Source organism: Lithobates pipiens, unplaced genomic scaffold (genome assembly GCF_037356315.1).
Source record: "Lithobates pipiens isolate NorthernLeopardFrog02 unplaced genomic scaffold, aLitPip1_a1.2 Scaffold_28, whole genome shotgun sequence".
NCBI lineage: Eukaryota > Metazoa > Chordata > Amphibia > Anura > Ranidae > Lithobates > Lithobates pipiens.
The window spans coordinates 166,039,418-166,060,408 of NW_027507789.1; the positions used below are offsets into that span (position 1 = coordinate 166,039,418).

Here is a 20,991-nt window from a genome sequence, read left to right on the forward strand (position 1 = left end):
GAATGAGTAGTACAGCGCTACCATTGTGTAGCACTTGAAAGCAGGAAGCATATCTTGGGTGTGTAATGAGCACATTTGGATACCACATATATATTTACAGATTATACTTAAAAATTACCCTTTTACAGTTGACCTCTTTACATTATTATCTAAAGAAAAATAAAACTGAAAAGGTTATATGTTCTCCACCTTGGTCAAATCTCCTGATGAAGACAGTGGGACCATCTCCTGATCCTTTGACCTCTGTGAGAGCCAGGCACAGAGGTCACATGATACAGAAGCTGAACTCCAACCAGGCATAAAACACAAGTTATGTGCAGTATTTATTAATATAACATAAAAAATAAAATATATTCCTATGTGCATCCAATGTTAGCACCTGAACTAATATTGGTATGGGGCTCCTGTAATCCTCTGCACAGAAGAACTGTCAGGGAGGGGAGGTTTACAACTAATAGGCTGACGGGGAAGAGACCGCATAGTGCAGTGTTTCTAAACCGGGGTGCCGCGAGGAGTCCTTAGGGGTGCCACGGCCACAGCCTGATCTGAGCGACCCTCCGTTTACTCCTGTGCTACATGACGGAGAGCGATTGGTTAACTCCTGTTGTGCTAGGAGAGGGGGTTTGTGCTGGGAGGGCAATTTTGTTTCGTTTACGACTCTAAAGGGTGCCTTGGCTGAAAGAAGGTTGAAAAACAGTGGAATAATGAATAGAGGAATGAACTCTTTGGTCTGCTGCTGCTCTTTTATTGTCCAATCACTGGCTGAGGGAAGGGAAGTGTAGCTCAGCTGTAAGCTCCCACCACCACCACCACACATAAGGCAAATGCCCAGCTCTGCCTAATGGGAAATTTCCATAGACAATATGTAGAGCCCATGGTTTTTGGGCAACATGACGCTAAACCAGATGTAGGCAACCATAACACTAAAGCTGTGGTGAAACTACGAATCCCATCATGCCTCTGGGAGTCATGTCTGCGGTCACCCTAAACCCTGATTGTAGGCATAATTGGGTATGTATTACCTAGTTCCTTGCCCAATGGAAATATGCTTCCATTAATAAAACTATCTTTCCATCAGGCTTTAATGCCGACACACATTATACGAAGCATTTGCGCATATGTTCTTTGCGTCTTGCTTCACTTTTTGCATCAGGTCCTTGAAGAATATTGCTATCCCACAGCCAGGGACAGATTTATTCTTTTCTTTAATTATCCATGTAAATGTCCAGCTATGGAGGGAAAATGTGGTCCCCTAATGAAATAATGTTATATCATCTATCATGATGGTCCCATTAGAGAGCTGTCCATTGCCTAATGCTCTGTATGTGACATTGCTCCTATAACCTATTAAGCACATTCCTACCATAATGTCAGCTCTCTTCCTTAGTGAAACTGACCTTTTAAACTGGTATAATACATCCCAGTCACAGGGTCAGTTTTCTTTTTAGCCAGACTGACCTTTTAACCATTAAACATGTCCCTGTCGTAGGGTCATTTTTCTTAGGCATGTCCTAGCAGAGAACAATGTGGTGGTGTGGACTCCACCTCCTCGCCCCCTGCCCCATCCTGCCCCATCCTGCTCAGCAGCTGTGCTCTCATGTGCTGGGCGTCTGACCGCATCCAATATGACAGTGTGCAGTGATTGGAACAGGGCAGGGTTGCTTGACCAGTTGCAGCATTTATATATAAATAAAATGTGATTGTTGTAAGCAATCCTGGTAGTGATTCTGGACAGCTTGTCTCGGACGTACAGTAAATGTGGAATAAAAAATATTAAAGGCACATACAATAAAAAATAATTCATATTGTTACCTAAAAGTGTCAGTCACCAGCTCTCTGCTCAGGTACTCTGAGAACCGAGCGATTTGTCGGTGTTTGATCGCTCGGTCCTCAGTGTTATGCCGCATACACACGACCGGACTTTCCGGCAGACCGGAATCCGTCGGACAATTCGATCGCGTGTGGGCTCCAGCGGACTTTTTTTTCCCCCCAAAAGTCTGACCGACCTAGAAATAAAACATGTTTCAAATCTATCCGACGGACTAAAAATCGGGAAAACAGTTTGTCTGTGTGCTAGTCCGATGGACCAAATACGATGCAAGGGCAGCTATTGGCTACTGAACTTCCTTGTTTAGTCCCGTTTACGTCATCGCGTTCAAAACGAACGGACTTAGTCCGGTCGTGTGTGGCCAAGTCCGTTTCGTTCAGAAAGTCCGTCGGACCTCTGCCGAAAGTCCATCGGGAAGACTGTTGGACCTAGACCGTCGGAAAGTCCAGTCGTGTGTACGCGGCATTAGAGGCGCCGGGGGACAAATGCTGCATCCACCTAGGTAAGTAGGGTTCTAATAAAAATATAAAAAAATTAAATATACATCTTTTTAACTAAGAATTTGCACACAAAAAAAAATCATATAATAAATATGATCATGTAAAGTTTTATAAGAATGCAGCATGGTCTATGATAGTGGTCCTTTACCTTGCCCATTTCACTGCCCTATTAAAGGGCAACTAAACTCTGAAGCATTTTTGCTGCGATTCTATCCTGCTTTCAATGTGAAAGGCCTTAAAACAGAGAAGATGTGGTAGGTGAAACTAGGTATCCATTTGTGCAGAAAGAGTAAAGTTGACCATATATGGATTGAATTTTGGAGTATTCAGGCCGAATCAGCCGAAATCCACTCTTTGGGTGGCCCTATTGGCAATTTTTCAATTGACTTTTGTTGAAGGAGGCAAAATTTTTCAGCCAAACAGAGCCTGCGTCCAAAGAGATGAAGGCACTCTCCGGGTATTATGGTTGGTGGCGCTTGTTGCCAAAACCCAATATCCCACAGCAGGTGATAAGTCCATCCATGCTGTTAGGCTGGATTCACATCTATGCATTTTTAGTGCTTTTTGCATTTTTCAGATTTCCACTACAGAACGTGTTCCATAGGAAACCATGGTAAATGGACTGTAGTGCAAATCTGCAAAATGCAAAAAGCACTAAAAATGCATAGATTTAGTGTGGATGAAAGAATCTGTTAGATTTGTCTTGTTCATGTGTATGGCCAGCTTTTTTTTACTCCATTTATTTTCATTGACAGAAAAAAAAGTACAGAGACAAAAAAAAAAAAAGAAATAAAAGATAAAAGTGGCAGACTTTAGGCTCTGTTCATATCTATGCAGGTCCGATGGTGCATGTACATTTTTGCATTTAGTGTTTATGGGAACCTGTCCTATGCGCAAAAATTGTACCAAAGAATAGCATGACCCCCTTTTTTTTCTTCTTTGTTATTTTTTTTTATTGTACCACACCAAAATGCACAAAAATACATTGTTAAAATTTGTTAAAAATTTGTTGAAGGTGCGCACGCTAGCAAGGTGTGTTGGCCTTCAAGAATAATTGCTCCGCTGCATGCCTGCAAATGATTTTGCACATCCAATGGCGGCCCGTCCATTAGGGGCGCTCCCTCGTCAATGCGTCTGGCCCCCTCTACTACATACAGGGCACTGGACTTTGGATTCCAATGGGGGGGTTTGAAGCACATAATTTGATGCTCTAATAGGCTTCAAAAAAGGGTGGGCTTGAGCTGCACCTGATTCCACCCAGTTGTATGACAATAGTGAATGAATATTCTCTATTTTCACACTTAATCACCTCCCCGCCACTCAGGAAGTGGGTCATGAGACTCGTTTCCCGATTGGTCAAAACATCAGGCGATTCTATTGGAAGCCTAGCGGGGAGGAGATGGCAAAAGCCACCGTGCTGAGAATGAGGACACCAGAGCCCCTGGCCGCCACCTAGAGTGGGTCCGCCATGCTGGAGCAGAGGACACCGGAGCCGCAGCCTGCCACCTAGATCGGGCAAGCCTGGGGGGGCGGGGTTAGTGGCGCCACTGGACGCCCAGGGGTGGGTGATTATTTGCCGCCCCTCCCAAAAAAAAACACCAGCCGCCATTGCTCTGCTCCCGCAATGCAAAAATGTGAGCCTAACTGTGCAGAAGCAGAGCATGGTCTCATTACCAGAGTTCGAGGAGCAGAAAGAAAAAGCAACAATAGAAGTGGTTTGAGGACATGGGGTGCCGGGGTGCTAGCTTCATCAAAAAACTGACATGAATTTTAATAACTAATCACATTCCAGTTGTCTTTAATCAGATCAATGAAGTCTACTCTGCTGCTATGGGCTTCCATACTCATTCAGGCATGCTCAACCTGTGGCCCTCCAGCTGTTGCAGAACTACAAATACCCTGAGGCTTTGCATGGCTGACAGTTGCAAGCATGACTCCCAAAGGCAGAGGCATGATGGGACTTGTAGTTCCACAACAGCTGGAGGGCCACAGATTGACCACCCATGCCCATTTACATAGTCTTACTCCATACCGAAATATTCAATATGCCCAATACTGTCTCGTTATAGTCCCTTTTATCACAATAACTCCTGAGTAATAGACTTTTACTGAGCAGCTCTCTTTATCCCTGAGTTTTTTAGAGCATGACCAGACTTTTGCTGACAAACACCACCCACCTGCTGACTGATCGCTATCTGCCTATTGAGACTCATCAGTACAGGTTGTTCTGGCGAGCAATTTAAAGAGCTATTGATGCCGCCTCTACTAGAACAATGAGTACGGACAGACTTTCAGGCATCGCTTCCTGGGGAAAATCTACTGACACTACTCTCCAGTGTAATACTAGCAAGCATTGTCAGTGTAAAATCCGGTACATACTGGGAGTTTTAAGTTTACCGCGACAGATCGCCGTAAAAACACAAGCGATGTTGGTGTGACGATCTCCTCCGCTGTGTCTTTGTATTTTGAGAAGGGCGTCTCCGGCCAGAATACACTGATCAGCGCTTGCAGCCATTGGCTGATCGGATGCTGGTTTCCAGCCTGTCCCTGTCTTTGCATTCTGATAAGGGCCTCCCCTGCCAGAATACACTGATCAGCGCTTGCAGCGATTGGCTGATCGGATGCTGGTTTCCAGCCTGTCCCTTTGACAAAAGTTAGTCGTTAGCCTGGTGTCTGTTGGACAGACAGCTGTACGCGCCGTTTCTGCTGAGCAAGCTGATTTTCGGCAAATGTGTACCCAGCTTAAGTAGGTTGTAATGTAGATCTGCTGGCTCTTTAAGAAAAACCACAGATCGAGCGTGTCGCTGATAAACATTCTGTGATTACATTACTCATCTTTTTCTTTCCACAGAATTTCTTATCTGCCATTTTTCAGTTTAGTTTAGTTGCCGCATATGTTTTATTTTTTTACCTTTTTATATCAGTCATTAAAAGCAGGCTTACGCAAATATGGGTGATATTGAACAATGATATTCAGCTTAAATAATGGGAAATGCAGTATAAGGAAGCCAATAGATAAGTCATTTTTTTTTCTTTTCATTCAACTGGCAGGTTAACCACTTCAGCTGCGGAAGGATTTACCCCCTTAACCACTTAAGACCAGGCCTCTTTTTCACTCGGTTAAACACTTTTTTTGCTAGAAAATTACTTAGAACCCCCAAACATTATACATTTTTTTTCTAACACTAAAGAGAATAAAATGGCGGTCATTGCAATACTTTTTTTTTCACACAGTATTTGTGCAGCGGTCTTACAAGCGCACTTTTTTTGCCAAAAATTCACTTTTTTAAATAAAAAAACAAGACAACAGTAAAGTTAGCCCAATTTTTTTTATTTTTTTTTACATTGTGAAAGATAATGGTACGCCGAGTAAATTGATACCCAACATGTCACGCTTCAAAATTGCGCACGCTCGTGGAGTGGTGTCAAAATGTTACCCTTAAAAATCTCCATAGGCGACGTTTAAAAAATTCTACAGGTTGCATGTTTTGAGTTACAGAGGAGGTCTAGGGCTGAAATTATTGCTCTTGCTCTAACGATCGCGGTAATGCCTCACATGTGGTTTGACCACCGTTTTCGTATGCGGGCGCTACTCACGTATGCGTTCGCATCTGCGCACGAGCTCGTTGGGACAGGGTGCTTTAAAAAAAAAAAAAAGTTTTTTTTTTTTATTATTTGTTTTCATTGATTTTATTTTTACACTGTTTTAAAAAAAAAAAAAAATTGGCTCACTTTTATTCCTATTACAAGGAATGTAAACATCCCTTGTAATAGAAAAAAGCATGACAGGTCCTCTTAAATGTGAGATCTGGGGTCAAAAAGTTCTCAGATCTCATATTTGGAATTAAATGCAATAAAAGAAGAAAAAAAATGACAAGAAAAAATGAGACGTATGGGCGGAAGTGACTTTATGACGTCGCTTCCGCCCTGCTATAGTATGGAGATGGGTGGGGGCCATCTTAGCCTCATTCGTCTCCATACTCAGCCACGGACATGTCCCGATCGCCTCCGCCACTGCCTACGGCTCCGGTAAGTGGCGGAGAGCGGTGGGAAGGGGGGTGGCCCCTTTTCCGCCGCCGATAACGACGATCTTGCGGCGAATCCGCTGCAGAGACCACCATTATTTACACAGAACCGCCGGCTCCAAAGATGGACAGCTGCTGCCGTTACTGAGAAACCCATCTTCAAAGTGCCGACGTATATGTACAGGAGCCGGTCGGCAAGTGACCAGGTCATTTTTGGGGATACGGCACTGCGCTGCTTTAGCTGACAATTGCGCGGTCGTGCGCCAATGTACTCAAATAAAATTGTCCTTTTTCCCCCACAAATAGAGCTTTCTTTTGGTGGTATTTGATCGCCTCTGTGGTTTTTACTTTTTGCGCTATAAACAAAGACAGACAATTTTTTTGAAGGGAGTTTAACAAGACTCGTGGCCACTCATTAAAATAATAAGAAAATAGGTTTAACCTTAAACTATGTAGAGGGTTCTTTACTGTAAGAATGGCAAGGATGTGGAATTCCCTTCCACAGGCGGTGGTCTCAGCAGAGAGCATCAATAGTTTGAAAAAACTATTAGATAAGCACCTGAATGACCACAACATACAGAGATATACAGTGTAATACTGACATATAATCACACACATAGGTTGATGGACTTTTTGTCAACCTTACCTACTATGTAATTAAATATATATATATATATATATATATATATATATATATATATATATATATATATATATATATAATATATAATTTTTTTTTTCTTTTACTTTCTGCTATAAAACACATCCAATAAAAAAAATATAATTTCTTCATCAATTTAGGCCAATATGTATTCTGCTACAAATTTTTGGTAAAATCCCAATAAGCATAGATTGATTGGTTTGCGCAAAAGTTATAGCATCTAAAATATCTGGGATAGATTTTTTTTTTACTAGTAATGGTGGCGATCAGCGATTTTTAGTGGGACTGCGATGTTGCAGTGGACAAATCTGAGACTGTGACTTTTTGGGGACAAGTGACACCAGTACAGTGATCAGTGCTTAAAAAATGCACTGTCACTGTATAAATGACATTAGCAGGGAATGAGTTAATATCTGGGGCTATTCAAAGTGTGATCCTAGGGAGTGCTTTCTTACTGTGGGGGGAATGCTGTGACTGGAAGTGACTGCTGTCCTGTCTCGCCTCTGAACAAACGACGGGTCCCAGTGGCCACCGGACCCGCTGATTGGCTCCCGCTGTGTCCAATCACAGAGGGAATGTGTCCAAAGTCGCATGAAAATTCATACTAGTGGAGCTTTAGTCTACGTTTCCAGTATTGCAACCACAAAGTTGCACAATTTAGAGTGCTTCTTTGATCCAACTTTACGCTCTCTGGATCAAAGTCGCATCAAAGCATTGCGGGTACCTTTTCAAAGTCGCTGATTTTCAAAGTTACATAGTCTGGAACGGGTGGCATTAAAATCAATGAGCTGTGACTTGTCATGCGACTTTGGACACAGTCGCATGACAAGACACGTTACCACTATTGCGACCACAAAGTTTCACGATTTAGAGTGCGACTTTGATGCGACTGAGTACAGCTTTGATCCAACTTTACACTCTGGATCATTCGCCTCAAAGGATTGCAGGCACCTTTTTAAAAAGTCGCTGATTTTCAAAGTCGCATAGATGGGAACGGCTTCCCATCTCTGTGTACAGCTCCCTTCTCCTGTGCACAGCTATGCTGTATATGTGCACTGCAGGATGAGCAGCTCTATTGTGCAGCCATATGAATGAGGCCATGAGCACAGGGACTTTATGGTCAGCCATATTTGTTGAATAGGATCATCAGCTACATGGGGGTGCTGACATATTCACGCTTCTGTTGCTGTACAAAACTATCAAACTGGACATCGTAAGAGATGAAAAGCATAAAGCAAGACATTCTATATCTATCTAATATATATACACATTAATGGCATCCCAGTCTTAGTCCATAAGGTTCAATATTGAGTTGGCCCACCCTTTGCAGCTATAACAGCTTCAACTCTTCTGGGAAGGCTGTCCACAAGGTTTAGGAGTGTGGCTATGGGAATTTTTGACTATTTATCCTGATGCTGATTTGTGAGGTCAGGCACTGATGTTGGACGAGAAGGCCTGTCTCGTAGTCTCCACTTTAATTCATCCCAGAGGTGTTCTATCGGGTTGAGTTCAGGACTCTGTGCAGGCCAGTCAAGTTCCTCCACTCCAAACTCGCTCATCCATGTGACTGGGCCAAATCATTTGATGGAGGGGGGAATATAGTGTGGGGTGGTTTTTTAGGGGTTTGGGCTTGGCCTTTTAAAGCGGGAGTAAACCCGCAGATGTTTTTTTTTTTTTTTTTTTTTTCTACCTGCAAAGGAAAAGGCATAATGAGCTAGTATGCACCCAATAATAGCTCATTATGAAATACTTACCTTAGAACGAGGCCCCAACATCTGGTCCAATCCATGCCAAGGGAGCTGACATGCTCCCTCAGCGTTTCTTCCGGGTATCGTGGCTCCGGCCGCTCACAGCGCTGGATATCGTCACTCCCACGCATGCGCGCGGGAGATTTCATCCCAGCCGAGTCCAGCCACTACCGGGCTTTCAGCCGAGAATCCCCTTGTGCCCATGCGCGCTGCAGTCAGCGGCGCATACCGAGGGGAATATCTCCTAAACCGTACAGGTTTAGGAGATATTTTTTTTACCTACAGGTAAGCCTTATTATAGGCTTTCCTGTAGGTAAAAGTTAAAAAAAATGACTATACAACCGTTTTAAGTCCAATGAAGGAAACTCTTAAGGCGTCAGCATACCAAAACAATTTCATGCTTCTAACCTTGTGGGAACAGTTTGGGGATGGTCCCTTCTTGTTCAATTATGACTGCACCCCAGTGCACAAAGCAAGGTCCATAAAGACATGGATGAGCGAGTTTGGGGTGGAGGAATTTGACTGTCCTGACCTCAACCCTATAGAACACCTTTGGGGTGAATTGGAGCGGAAACTGCAAGCCAGGCCTTCTCATCCAGCATCAGTACCTGACCTCACCTTGTTTGTGTACTGGTGGGCAGTCATGTTGGAACAATAAGGGGCCATCGCCAAACTGTTCCCACAAAGTTGGGAGCCTGAAATTATCCAAAATGTCTTGGTATGCTGACGCCTTAAGAGTTCCCTTCACTGGAACTAAGGGGCCAACCCAACCCCTGAAAAACAACCCCACACCATAATCCCCCCTCCACCAAAAGATTTGGAGAAGAGACTGCGAGCCAGGCCTTCTCATCCACATCAGTGCCTGACAGAGGTGTAGTTTGAAGCTTGTGGGCAATTATGCATATTGTACCCCAGCTTTTCCAATCTATAGGTGTTCCAAAAGAATATCTCAGGCATGGTAAAGCCCATTGTTGTAAAGTTGGTAAAAGTTCTGGCTTCATGTCCTTGCAGGACCCCCAGGCTGTTCATGGCTTGCGTTGTCCGATGGGTTGGGCTGCGTTCTCCTTCTACAGCCGTGTCTATTTATATCACATAACATCCAGTTCTGATCATTTTATCCTGTAACTGGTGACACTATGTGACTCTTCTGCTCATACATGCCTCTGCGGCATGCTACAGTCATTGATCAGCTGTTTGTTGTAGTCCTGTCTCCACTGAATCATATCTTCTCTCTACACAGCTGTACGGAATGACCGCAATAAGAAAAAGAAGGAACCCCCAAAGCCCGAAATCACAGAGAGCTACGTGCTGAGCCCAGAGACCGAAAGTCTGATCGAGAGAGTGCGGAAAGCTCACCAAGAAACCTTCCCTTCACTTTGCCAGTTAGGGAAATACACTACAGTAAGTTATTTCTGCATAGTCTTGTGTTGTTTCTTCACTATAGACTATATGAAGATTATTTCAGCATATGGTTCAGTTTATACACCCACGGATTTATCACAAGGCGTTCAGTTCCAATGTGAGGCTGGGATGTTGACGTATCTTCACCACAATCCCCTGTTGGGAGTCCATATGTGGTGCAGGCCGAGTCCACTCATCAGCTGGCGGTTCCCATTCCTGGGTCTCATCAGCTCCAATGCCTCTTCGAAATCACTCTTCCTATCGCTGATGTTGGGTAACCTTGGGTCTGTATCAGCAGTATAACAGGGAACAGTCAAGCTGCAAGAACTAAATGCAGAATCAAGCAGTCAAGCTGCAGCAGATGTAAAAGTACTGGATCACGTAATCAAGCTGCAGTAGCTGTGCATTGAATGGCAGTCTTAGCCCACGTACACACGGTCGGAGATTTTGCCAACCAAATCCATCGGATTTTGCCCGTCGGATTTAGTCCGACGGATTGTGTCCGAAACTGTTGCATACACACGGTCGGGCCAAGTTGGTGAAAAATCTGATCTTTCAGAACGTGATGACGTAATTTCGTTACGATGGGACTACATTCAGGCTAATAGCCAATAGCTTTGATGTAGGAATTTGATCTGAGCATGCGTGGCACTTGGTCCGATGAAAATGCTCTACACATGATCGGATTAGGTCCGTCCGGCCCAGATGGTCGGGAAATCTTTCCAACATGTTGGAAAATTGGGTCGGACAGAGATTTGGACGGAATCAGTCCGATGCATATCACACACAGTCGGATTATCTGACGACACGGTCCGATAAGACGCATTCCGACAGATTCTCCGACCGTGTGTACGCGGCATTAGGCAGCCCATACATGGTTTGAATCTCAGCCTGTTCAGCAGGAACCAGCCGAGATTCGAACCATGTATGGGCAAGCTGAATTTACCAAGTTGATCGATCAATCAGCATGGGTACAACCAGCATGTCGGGTTTTACCTGCGATTATCACTAGCGGCCGCTATAGCCTCTAGCAATAATCACTGTCTTCTCCTGGCGGGGATGGCTTCCCCCACCCTTCATCACCAGGAGAAGACAATGGCCCCAACAGGGATTCCCACATCAACACTGTCTGTGTTAATGGGGGAATAAAGCAAATTTCTTTCCTGGTTGCAGGAAAGAAATTTGCTCTGTATATGGCTAGCATTAGGTGGCAATTCACAAAGGTTGTGCAACAAGCACTGGATAGAGCAATAAAGCCACTATTATGTTGTAAACACTGAGCATTCAAACTAAAGCTAGCCATGCACTATTAAAGTTCATCTAACGCTACACATCTTTTACCTTAATGCATTCCCTACATTAAGGTGAAAAATGTGTCAGGATTTGTTCTCCCCCCCCACCCCGTTTAAAGTCCTATCATGTCATCTGTGATTAGGGGTTGGGCTGAGACACACTGTGTGTGTCTATAGAGGCACACAGTCCAGCACAGGTGTGAGCCTGTATGTCTGTCGCCATAACCAGCACTTGCTTTGGAGGGGATACGCAGAAGAGGAGGAATGAAGAGCGCTGGCGGGGTGCCCAGAAGAGGAGGGCTGGGGCCGCTCTGTACAATACCATTACACATAGAAGGAAAGTATAACATGTTTGTTATTTTAGAAAAAGAAAGCCTTTACAATAGCTTTGAGGCTTTTATTTATTTATTTTTGACTCAGCTTGATGGCTGAACGAAAAAAAAGACTAGCGCATTTCTTCCCTCAGCTGTCAGAATACACTAATTGGCAACTGCAGCCGCTGATCGAGGACAATTTTTCCAACATGTTCATTGGACAGAAGTCAATCATAGTTACATAGTGAGTTTGAAAAAAAGACACTACAGTGGAACGTTTGATTACGAGCACAATCCGTTCCAGGGGAATGCTTGTAATCCAACTCGTACTCGCATATCAATATGAGTTTTCCCACAGACGTTAATGGAAACTAAGATAATTCATTCCGCATTGACTTCTATTGCATGCAATATTGCATGTGGCCAGAGGTGGGGGGCGCCGGAGAGCCTCAGAAACACACAGAAACAGAGTATTTCTGAATGGCTCCGAACTGTTCCGAGTGTCACCGGCGCCCCTGCACCTCTAGCCCAATGCGGTACTGCACACCCCATTAGCTTGAATTCTGCTCATTTTGCAAGACAACACTCGCAAACAGAGTCAGAATAAAAAAATAAAAGTTGCTCATCTTTCAAAATGCTCGTTAACCACTGTTCCACTGTATTCTGTTCAACCAACAAGAAAAAGATATTGAAAACCCCCATATACACAATCCTATACCCACAGTTGATCCAGAGGAAGGCAAAAAAAAAAAAACAATATAGCATGATTCAATTCGCTTTAGTGGGGAAAAAAAATTCCTTCCTGATCCCCCCCCCCCCACGAGGCAATTGGATATTCCCTGGATCAACTACCCCTGATGTTGTTGCCTCTAAATATTAATATCCAGTTATATTATATGCATTTAGGAATGCAGCCAGGCCTTTTTTTAATCGATCTACTGAGCTAGTCAGAACTAGCTCTTGAGGGAGTTTATTTTCGCATTTTCACAGCTCTTACGCCGCGTACACACGACCGGACTTTCCGGCAGAAAAGGTCAGGCGGAATGATTTCATTGGATATTCCGATCCTGTGTGGGCTTCAGAGGACTTTTTTTTTTTTTTTTTTTTTTTAAAGTCTGACAGACCTAGAAATAGATCATGTTTTAAATCTTTCGGACGGAATCAATTCCTATCAGGAAAACCGTTCGTCTGTGTGCTGATCCGACGGACCAAATATGACGCAAGGGCAGCTATTGGCTACTGGCTATTGAACTTCCTTTTCTAGTCCCGTTGTACGTCATCACGTTTGCAACTAACGGACTTTGGTGTGATTGTGTGTAGGCAAGTCCGTTTGTTGGAATGCCATCGGAGTTTATTCTGACAAAGTCCAGTCTTGTGTACGCGGCATAACCGTGAGGGAGCCTTTCCATACAATTGACCTCTGTCAAACGGTGGTGGCCACACACTGATCAAAATCCGGCTGGTCCCTTCTGAACCAACCAAATTTCGATCAGTGTTTAACAGTGCATTAGCTATAAATGCCATTCTAGGGCACATGGTCGGACCTAAGAGACATCCCCCAATGCTGGCATTATAGTTTTTTTTCAAGGGGTAGTGACCCACGACTCTGTACTCCACAAATAGCATGTTTAGAAGAGTGAGAGATCTTATTCCAACAACTGGTCTGCTTTAAAATTCAGTCTTTCCAAAACTGCTATTTCACTTGAGCAGACCTTGGTAGGTGAAATTTCTTGCTTTTTTTTAATATCTTTAGGGCTCCAGCTATAATATTTATCCTTTGAAATAGTTTGGCTCCGCCAGCCCTTCTAGGAAAGCCTTTCTTAGTCATAGGCATTGCTCAGGATGGATGGAGGTTGGCTGTGTGGCCAACCAAACTGTGAAGTTCTACTTTAAGCCATTCATACACCAGGGCCAATTTAGACAGGATCCAGTTAACCTACCAGCAAGTCTGCCATGTGGGAAGAAACCAGAATACTCAAAGGAAACCCACACAGGCACAGGGAGAACATGCAAACTCCAGGCACGTAGTGTCGGTGTTGGGATTCGAACCGGCAACCCTAGTGCTGCTGATATTTATTTTCTCTTTGTGAGATTTTCTCCACAATGGTAGTCAAGTGGTCATAGGCCACCTATTGTAGACAGAATAGCATTGTGAAAAGTGGGAGGCACAGAATTCTAAAAGCTGAAGAACACAAAAACGGTGGTAAGGCATCAACCACGGGGCTCAGAGTTGAGCTCCCATTCGAAGCACAAGGGATCAAGAAGTGTATTTTGGATAATACAGTGGTTGGCATTGTGAAGAGAAGGATATAGTGCAATGTAAACAGGTACAGCCATAACTGGGATGTAAGGCAGATATTATTATGTTTTTTTCTTTTTGTTTTCCTAGAACTTTAGTGCAGAGGAGCGAGTCTCGCTGGACATCGACCTCTGGGACAAGTTCAGTGAACTCTCCACCAAATGCATCATAAAAACGGTGGAATTTGCCAAACAGTTGCCGGGATTCACCACGCTCACCATCGCTGATCAAATCACCCTCCTTAAAGCCGCCTGTCTGGACATCCTGGTGAGTGCAGATTCTCATACCCCATATATTAGAATGACCTTTTTTAATTTATACTATCGGAATATAAAACTGGCTATACTGATTTTAAAACTGATCATATAAGGCAGGGGTCTCCTAACTTTGTAAAGAAAGGACCAGTTTACTGTCCTTCAGACTTTAGGGCAGCCTTTCTCAACCTTTTCAACACAGAGGAGCCCTTAAAATAGTTCTCCGGTCTCGGGGGGAACCACTGCTAAAAATAAAATATCTACAACTCGCGATATAATAGTGTGATGGTCAGTTGGAAGAATGGTCCTTACACTTGTGGTCATTGGGAAGAATTACGGTACCTCCTTACAGATAGCTAAAAAGATTAATGGTATCAGACTGGACTGTGCCCAGCAGAAATAGAAATTTTCCTGGCATCAGCAGGAGTAAACAGTGCCCCGTTTTCAGTATTCGGGGGCGGAATAGTGCCCTGTTGTTGGTATCAGTGGGAGGAACAGTGTCCCATTGTTGGTGTCAGTGGGGCAGAATAGTGTCCAATTTCAGTGGGATGAATAGTGAATGCCCCAAGGGACATATAAAGGCAAGCAAAGGGCCACAGTTTGGAGTCCACTGATATAAAGGGTGCCTGGGGCTGGCCATAGATTGTTTGTTTTTTCTTTTCAAGCAGCCAGCAGGCCATTTGAAAAAATGAATGGATTCCTCCATCCACACAAGCAAGGTGGATGGGGGGAATCCTCCCCACTGTGCTATTGTATCCAGCATCGAGGACTTCTTCGCTATCCGAATACCCTGATCAGAGCTGCAGCTAGTTGGCTGCAGCCACTGATCGAATTAAAATTTTCCAACAGTTCCGTTCGACAAAAGTCAATCTTTAGATTTACTTTTTTGAGCAGGAGCAGCCATAGATAGATCAAAATTCAGCTGGTTCAGCATGGACCAGCTGAATTGTCTGTTTCTGAATAATCAGATACAGCTTGGGAAAAGAACTGGTGGCCTCCTGAATCAGCAGACAGCAATTGCATACCACACAAACTTTTTGAGCTCATGAGACGTTTGTTTACACTGCAAGACTGCTTAACAATTGTGGTGTATATCAATATTTGCACGTGGTTACCTTTGCATGTACTGTGAGGAATGTGCACTACTGTTTGGCTGGTAGCTCATATGGCAGCCTTTGTCGAAACCTGTTCTGTCCTTTGAAGTCCTGATGTGCAGAACCAGCATTCATATTTTATAACAATGACTAATACATTTATTAATAGTAAATTTTATATAAAGTGGAATATTTTAGAGGGTGGTTAGGCATTCAGGAACGTTGCAGTGTATATAAACCCAAAAACGAACACATTTTTTTTTCAGAATTTTTTGCGTGTTTTATTGTCACCTGGTTATCTTGTATGTAACATACTACCTGACGTTGGGTGGCTATGTTCACTCCTCCACTATCTGTGGAGAAAGTCATAGTTGTCACTCATGCTAGTCTAAAAATGTCTTCCTATTTTTATCTCCTATCTACATAGGGGGTGAGGGAGATTAGTAATTTACAAAAGAGATATAAGAAACCGCTTTATCTTTAGGACACTTCATTTATGGCAAGAACAACAGGCATTTTCTGTACTTGCTTAAAACGTTATTTGGCTGAAAAATGAAAACTAAAAATGACTGTAGCCACCTCCTCTAATGCCGCATACACACGAGCGGACTGTATGGCGTACTTAGTCCGTCATACAATCCGACGGACAGTCCGTCATACTTTCGACTGAACGGACTTGACCACACACGGATACCCAAACAGTCCGTCGAAAGCTTGCGCGATGACGTGTACAGCACGTACGATGGGACTAGAAATAGGAAGTCCAATACACAGCAAAGCACCCTTCCACCGTGTAAATCCTTTCTGGGCATGCGCCATTCTTAGTCCGTCGAACTAGCCTACTGACGAGCGGATTGTCCGTACTTTCAGCAACCAAAGTACGACGGACAGAATTTCGAAAAATCCGAAATACTTAGTACGCCAGACTGCACGCTGAAAAAGTCCGCAGAAACCCACACACGAGCGGACTGTCCGCTGAAATGTGTTTCGACAGACTAAGTACGCCATACAGTCCGCCCGTGTGTACGCGGCATAAGAATCAGTAAGCTGTAATATATTCCATGGCTGTTCTTGGGGTTAGGCATGCATCTAGACTAGCCCCAGGGTTTGGCTAGTTATTGTGTATGTTATGTACTGTATGTTCTTTGCATTCCCTGCCCCTGGTCACTTGACCTCATGACTCGTAGAGCACTGTCACTGTGCTGGTTATCAGAAACTTCCCATCTGCATTGCATAATCATTAGTAGCACCTCGGTTGGCACACTTCGAACAATGGAAAGTTTCCCTACTATTGATGCCCAGGGAAGTCAGAATGCCCCCGTCCCATCACAGGACAGAGGCTTGGTGCAACAGCTGCAGTCTTTGCCACTGACCAGAGTTCACAAGAAGTATAGTTTGCAGTACATTATTGTGATGGACACTTTAAGAACGTTCATTACATTGGTGGTCTTTTGGGAATAATTCCCCTTACAGAGAGCTAAAAAGATCATTGGTGTCAGTGGTTACTCGTCTAAGAAGCAAATGTTGTTCATTACTCAAAGAAACCTCTGGAAGACCCTAGGATTCCATGGAACCCTGGTTGAGAAAGGCTAGGGTAGATCTTTGTTCTACTAATAAAATGTCTGTTCTGGATGGACCCAGATTAAATTTCACTGTAGGCTACCTTTTGGGTCCCTTTTAACATGGACCGATTGGGTCTGCCTGACAGTCTCTCAGGCTGACCCAATCAGACCCTTCATTCTTCTCTATGGAGTGGCGGATGTCAGCGGATATGTGTCCGTTGACACCCGCCGACATCTAATCTGATCTTGTCTGACTGATGGGGATTTATTCCCCATCAATCTGGCGGATCGGATTAGCAGTCCGTATCCATCCAACAACCCATAGAGGAAGAACGTTCTTTGTCTTTGTCCACTCTGCATAAGTGAACCCAACACAGCCCAGCCATCCACTTGGTCAACGGGGATCAGCAGACAGATTCCCAGCTGAGCAGGAGGACTGCAATGAAGCCCGCCCCATGTGTAAGGGCCCTAATGTATTGTAGTCATGTGGAATTATCCTAACACAGAGCAATTTATGTCGTCCTCTCTGGTGCAACTGCCCAATGATGTGTATAATTTTATATAAACAGGCGCTTGCCTTGTACAGTAGAATTCCACTTTCTAAAGCTGGCCATACCTTATCTATAATGTTTGAAAAATCATTTGCCAGAACATTCTTTCTTGTCATCAATGAGTCTACTAATTTCATTCAGAAGCCCTTAAAAGTTTGCTCAGACCCACAATTTGAATGGAATCCTAGACGTATTAAACAGGTTCCAATTACAATTTTTATTGATTTTATGTGAAAAACACATTCGCGGACATTTGTAAAAACGTTTCCATCCTGCTCCTTTGAAGTTTATTGTCACTATGACTAAAATGAACATCAGTTTGACTCCACCAAACGTTAGAAAGTCGAACAAAGGTCCTGAAAACGAACATTTCAAATAAAATTCTGCTGGCTCATGGCTGGCTTCATATCAGCTGCCGGAGAAAGGTTGCACACCGTGTAATGAAGAAACAAATGTTCATCTCTTGGCAGAGTGGATAGGTTTGCCTGCCATAGTGGTGTTCCTACGTTTTGATCCTCAGTCCCTTAAGGGCATGATAAGCATACTCAATGGCAGCTGCAGAATGAGTCAAGTGCCTTCCTTCTATGTCCTTCTATGTCTTTTTCTGTAGATAAGTGCAGTATTTGGACAAGAGGGAAAGCTATGTGAAGCTTGAACAACGATTATCATTTATATTATAGCTGTAGTAAAAACACCATTACTGTGTAAATTCTATATATTGGTTTTCCATTAAACATATTTTATGTTGCAGTAGACCAATTCTTACCTTTTCCTCATCAAACTTTTATTATCCCTTTGTTCTCATTATTTAGGGTTGTAGCACTGACATGATCCCTCTTGCCTAGGTAGCAGTAGGCCCTAACAGCCTATACCCCCTCCGGTCCTTTTTTATATAGCCCTCTGCTTAGGTTTCTTGTCAAGAGGGAGATTCACTGTTGAGCGTGGATGGATAAATCTGTTCACCTGTTGGCTGATTGAAGAAAAGCTAACGTGTATGACCAGCTTTAGAAAGCAGCAGTGGTTTTTAGCCCTGATCCCATGTTACCTGTGTGTTGGTGGCTGTGGTTGCTCCATCACTGTCAAGGGTGAGGTCCACCAGGATTGACTGCTGATCAGTATATCTGTGGGTGCATGACCACTGCAGAGAACACCAGGGCTGGACTGGGACATAAATTTGGCCCTGGACTTCATCCAGACCGGCCCACTTACATTTTTAGTGTCCCATCACCAGCCCCCTTACAACAGAGTGTCCCATCACCAGCCCCCTTACAACAGAGTGTCCCATCACCACCCCCTTACGCCAGAGTGTCCCATCAGTACCCCCTTACGCCAGAGTGTCCCATCAGTACCCCCTTACGCCAGAGTGTCCCATCAGTACCCCCTTACGCCAGAGTGTCCCATCAGTACCCCCTTACGCCAGAGTGTCCCATCAGTACCCCCTTACGCCAGAGTGTCCCATCAGTACCCCCTTACGCCAGAGTGTCCCATCAGTACCCCCTTACGCCAGAGTGTCCCATCAGTACCCCCTTACGCCAGAGTGTCCCATCAGTACCCCCTTATGCCAGAGTGTCCCATCAGTACCCCCTTATGCCAGAGTGTCCCATCAGTACCCCCTTATGCCAGAGTGTCCCATCAGCACCCCCTTATGCCAGAGTGTCCCATCAGCACCCCCTTACATCAGAGTGTCCCATCAGCACCCCCTTACATCAGAGTGGCCCATCAGCACCCCCTTACATCAGAGTGGCCCATCAGCACCCCCTTACATCAGAGTGGCCCATCAGCACCCCCTTACATCAGAGTGGCCCATCACCAGCCCCCTTACATCAGAGTGGCCCACTGAGCCATCGGCCCACCGGGAAACTCCCCGTAGTCCCAATGGCCAGTATATGCCTGGAGAACACTAGGAGACAGAGTGGTTGGGAATAAGTAGTGTAGGAATTTGGCCAGATTGGATTACTTTCCATCAGTAGTTACTGCTCCTAAGGTAAAGCTCACATTGAGGTGTCTTCTGAACACCAAGGCTTGCGGGTGAGACACAACAGTGCATACTTATTTTCAAATCTGATGAAAGATTACCAACAGTTGTGTATGTAAATAGGACTTGCTATTTAGTGTCAGCTGGCCATGCCTTGTATATTTGCAGCATAGTGCAGTCCATTTGCACATTTAAAGCTATAAGTTCTTTTTCTGCACTTTTCTCGAGAGATTCATTTGTCGTCTTCTTTCTTCTAAATGCCCGTTTTCTTGTTTTGCCACAGATCCTACGAATTTGCATACGTTATACCCCCGACCAAGACACCATGACTTTCTCAGATGGTCTCACACTTAATAGGACGCAGATGCACAATGCTGGGTTTGGGCCCCTCACGGATCTGGTCTTTGCCTTCGCCAATCAGCTACTACCGCTAGAAATGGACGACGCAGAGACTGGTCTCCTCAGCGCAATTTGCCTCATCTCTGGAGGTAAGGCCGTGGCGTCTTCTAATGCTTTGTGGTTGAATTTCTTTTTTGCCACAAAGGTGGTCAGTAAATAGGGTGCGACCTTATTGTTTAGCTTGATATTTTTGATGCAAGTACAGTGGTAGCAGTGTTGCTTCCTTTTAATGTTGCCTGTACCTTAAAGCGGAGATCTGCAGAAAAAAAAAAAATTATGTCAGCAGCTACAAATACTACAGCTGCTGACTTTTAATATTCGAACACTTGCCTGTCCAGGGCGCCCACTATGTCCTCACCCGAAGCCGATCTGTCCCTAGGCTCCCGGGTGCAGGCGCCGGCATCTTCAGTAAGGGAATCAGGAAGTGAAGCCTTGTGGCTTCACAGCCTGGTTCCCTACTGCGCTAGCGCAAGCCGTGCTGCACATCCTCACTGGTCCCTGCTGTCTTCTGGGACATGTGTCTCCCAGAAGACAGCGGGCGGCGGAGGAGGGACCGGACATGGCGTAGATCGCTGCGGAATCTGTGGTGATCTATCACCGGAAGTGGGAGCAAATACCTGTATTAGACAGAATTTTCTGCATTTAAAGCGGAGTCACACCCAAAAATGGAATGTCCGCTCCCCCCCTGTCACATTTGGCACCTTTTGGGGGAGCGGACATTCCATTTTTGGGTGTGACTCCGCTTTAAATGCAGAAAATTTCACCGATTTCCTATTTTGTGGGTTAGAACGTCATTTGTATGCTACGTTAAAGAAAAAAAAAATTGCAAGTGCGGATTCAAAGTAGGATTTCAGAGAAGTTATACCTAATGCTTGTAAATTAGATCCATGGGATATTATATTAGTTCATCTTTACATTTTTTTCTGTAAAGGTAAATAAACCTTTAAAGTGAACCTGCATTTGGTAGAGAACAGATTCAGCCCGTATTCCTGTTCAAATCATATGCAAATCTTCAACACTGCGATTTGAGCCATTATTCTGTATGGCTCAACTCGCACCAAAAACCTGCAGGACCCTTTTTTTGGCCG

At 44.3% G+C, this 20,991-nt stretch overlaps 1 protein-coding gene across 6 annotated transcripts in view; it reads left to right on the forward strand.

Annotated features, from left to right (window-relative positions):
* Nucleotides 1-20,991, forward strand: part of RARA (retinoic acid receptor alpha) — a 254,848-nt gene that overhangs the window by 222,986 nt on the left and 10,871 nt on the right. For all 6 annotated transcript variants that reach the window (XM_077459837.1, XM_077459842.1, XM_077459839.1 and 3 more), the window contains 3 exons: nucleotides 10,003-10,163; nucleotides 14,159-14,335; nucleotides 19,788-19,992. In XM_077459837.1, coding sequence (XP_077315963.1) covers nucleotides 10,003-10,163; nucleotides 14,159-14,335; nucleotides 19,788-19,992 — 543 coding nt within the window. The remainder of the gene's footprint in view (nucleotides 1-10,002; nucleotides 10,164-14,158; nucleotides 14,336-19,787; nucleotides 19,993-20,991) is intronic.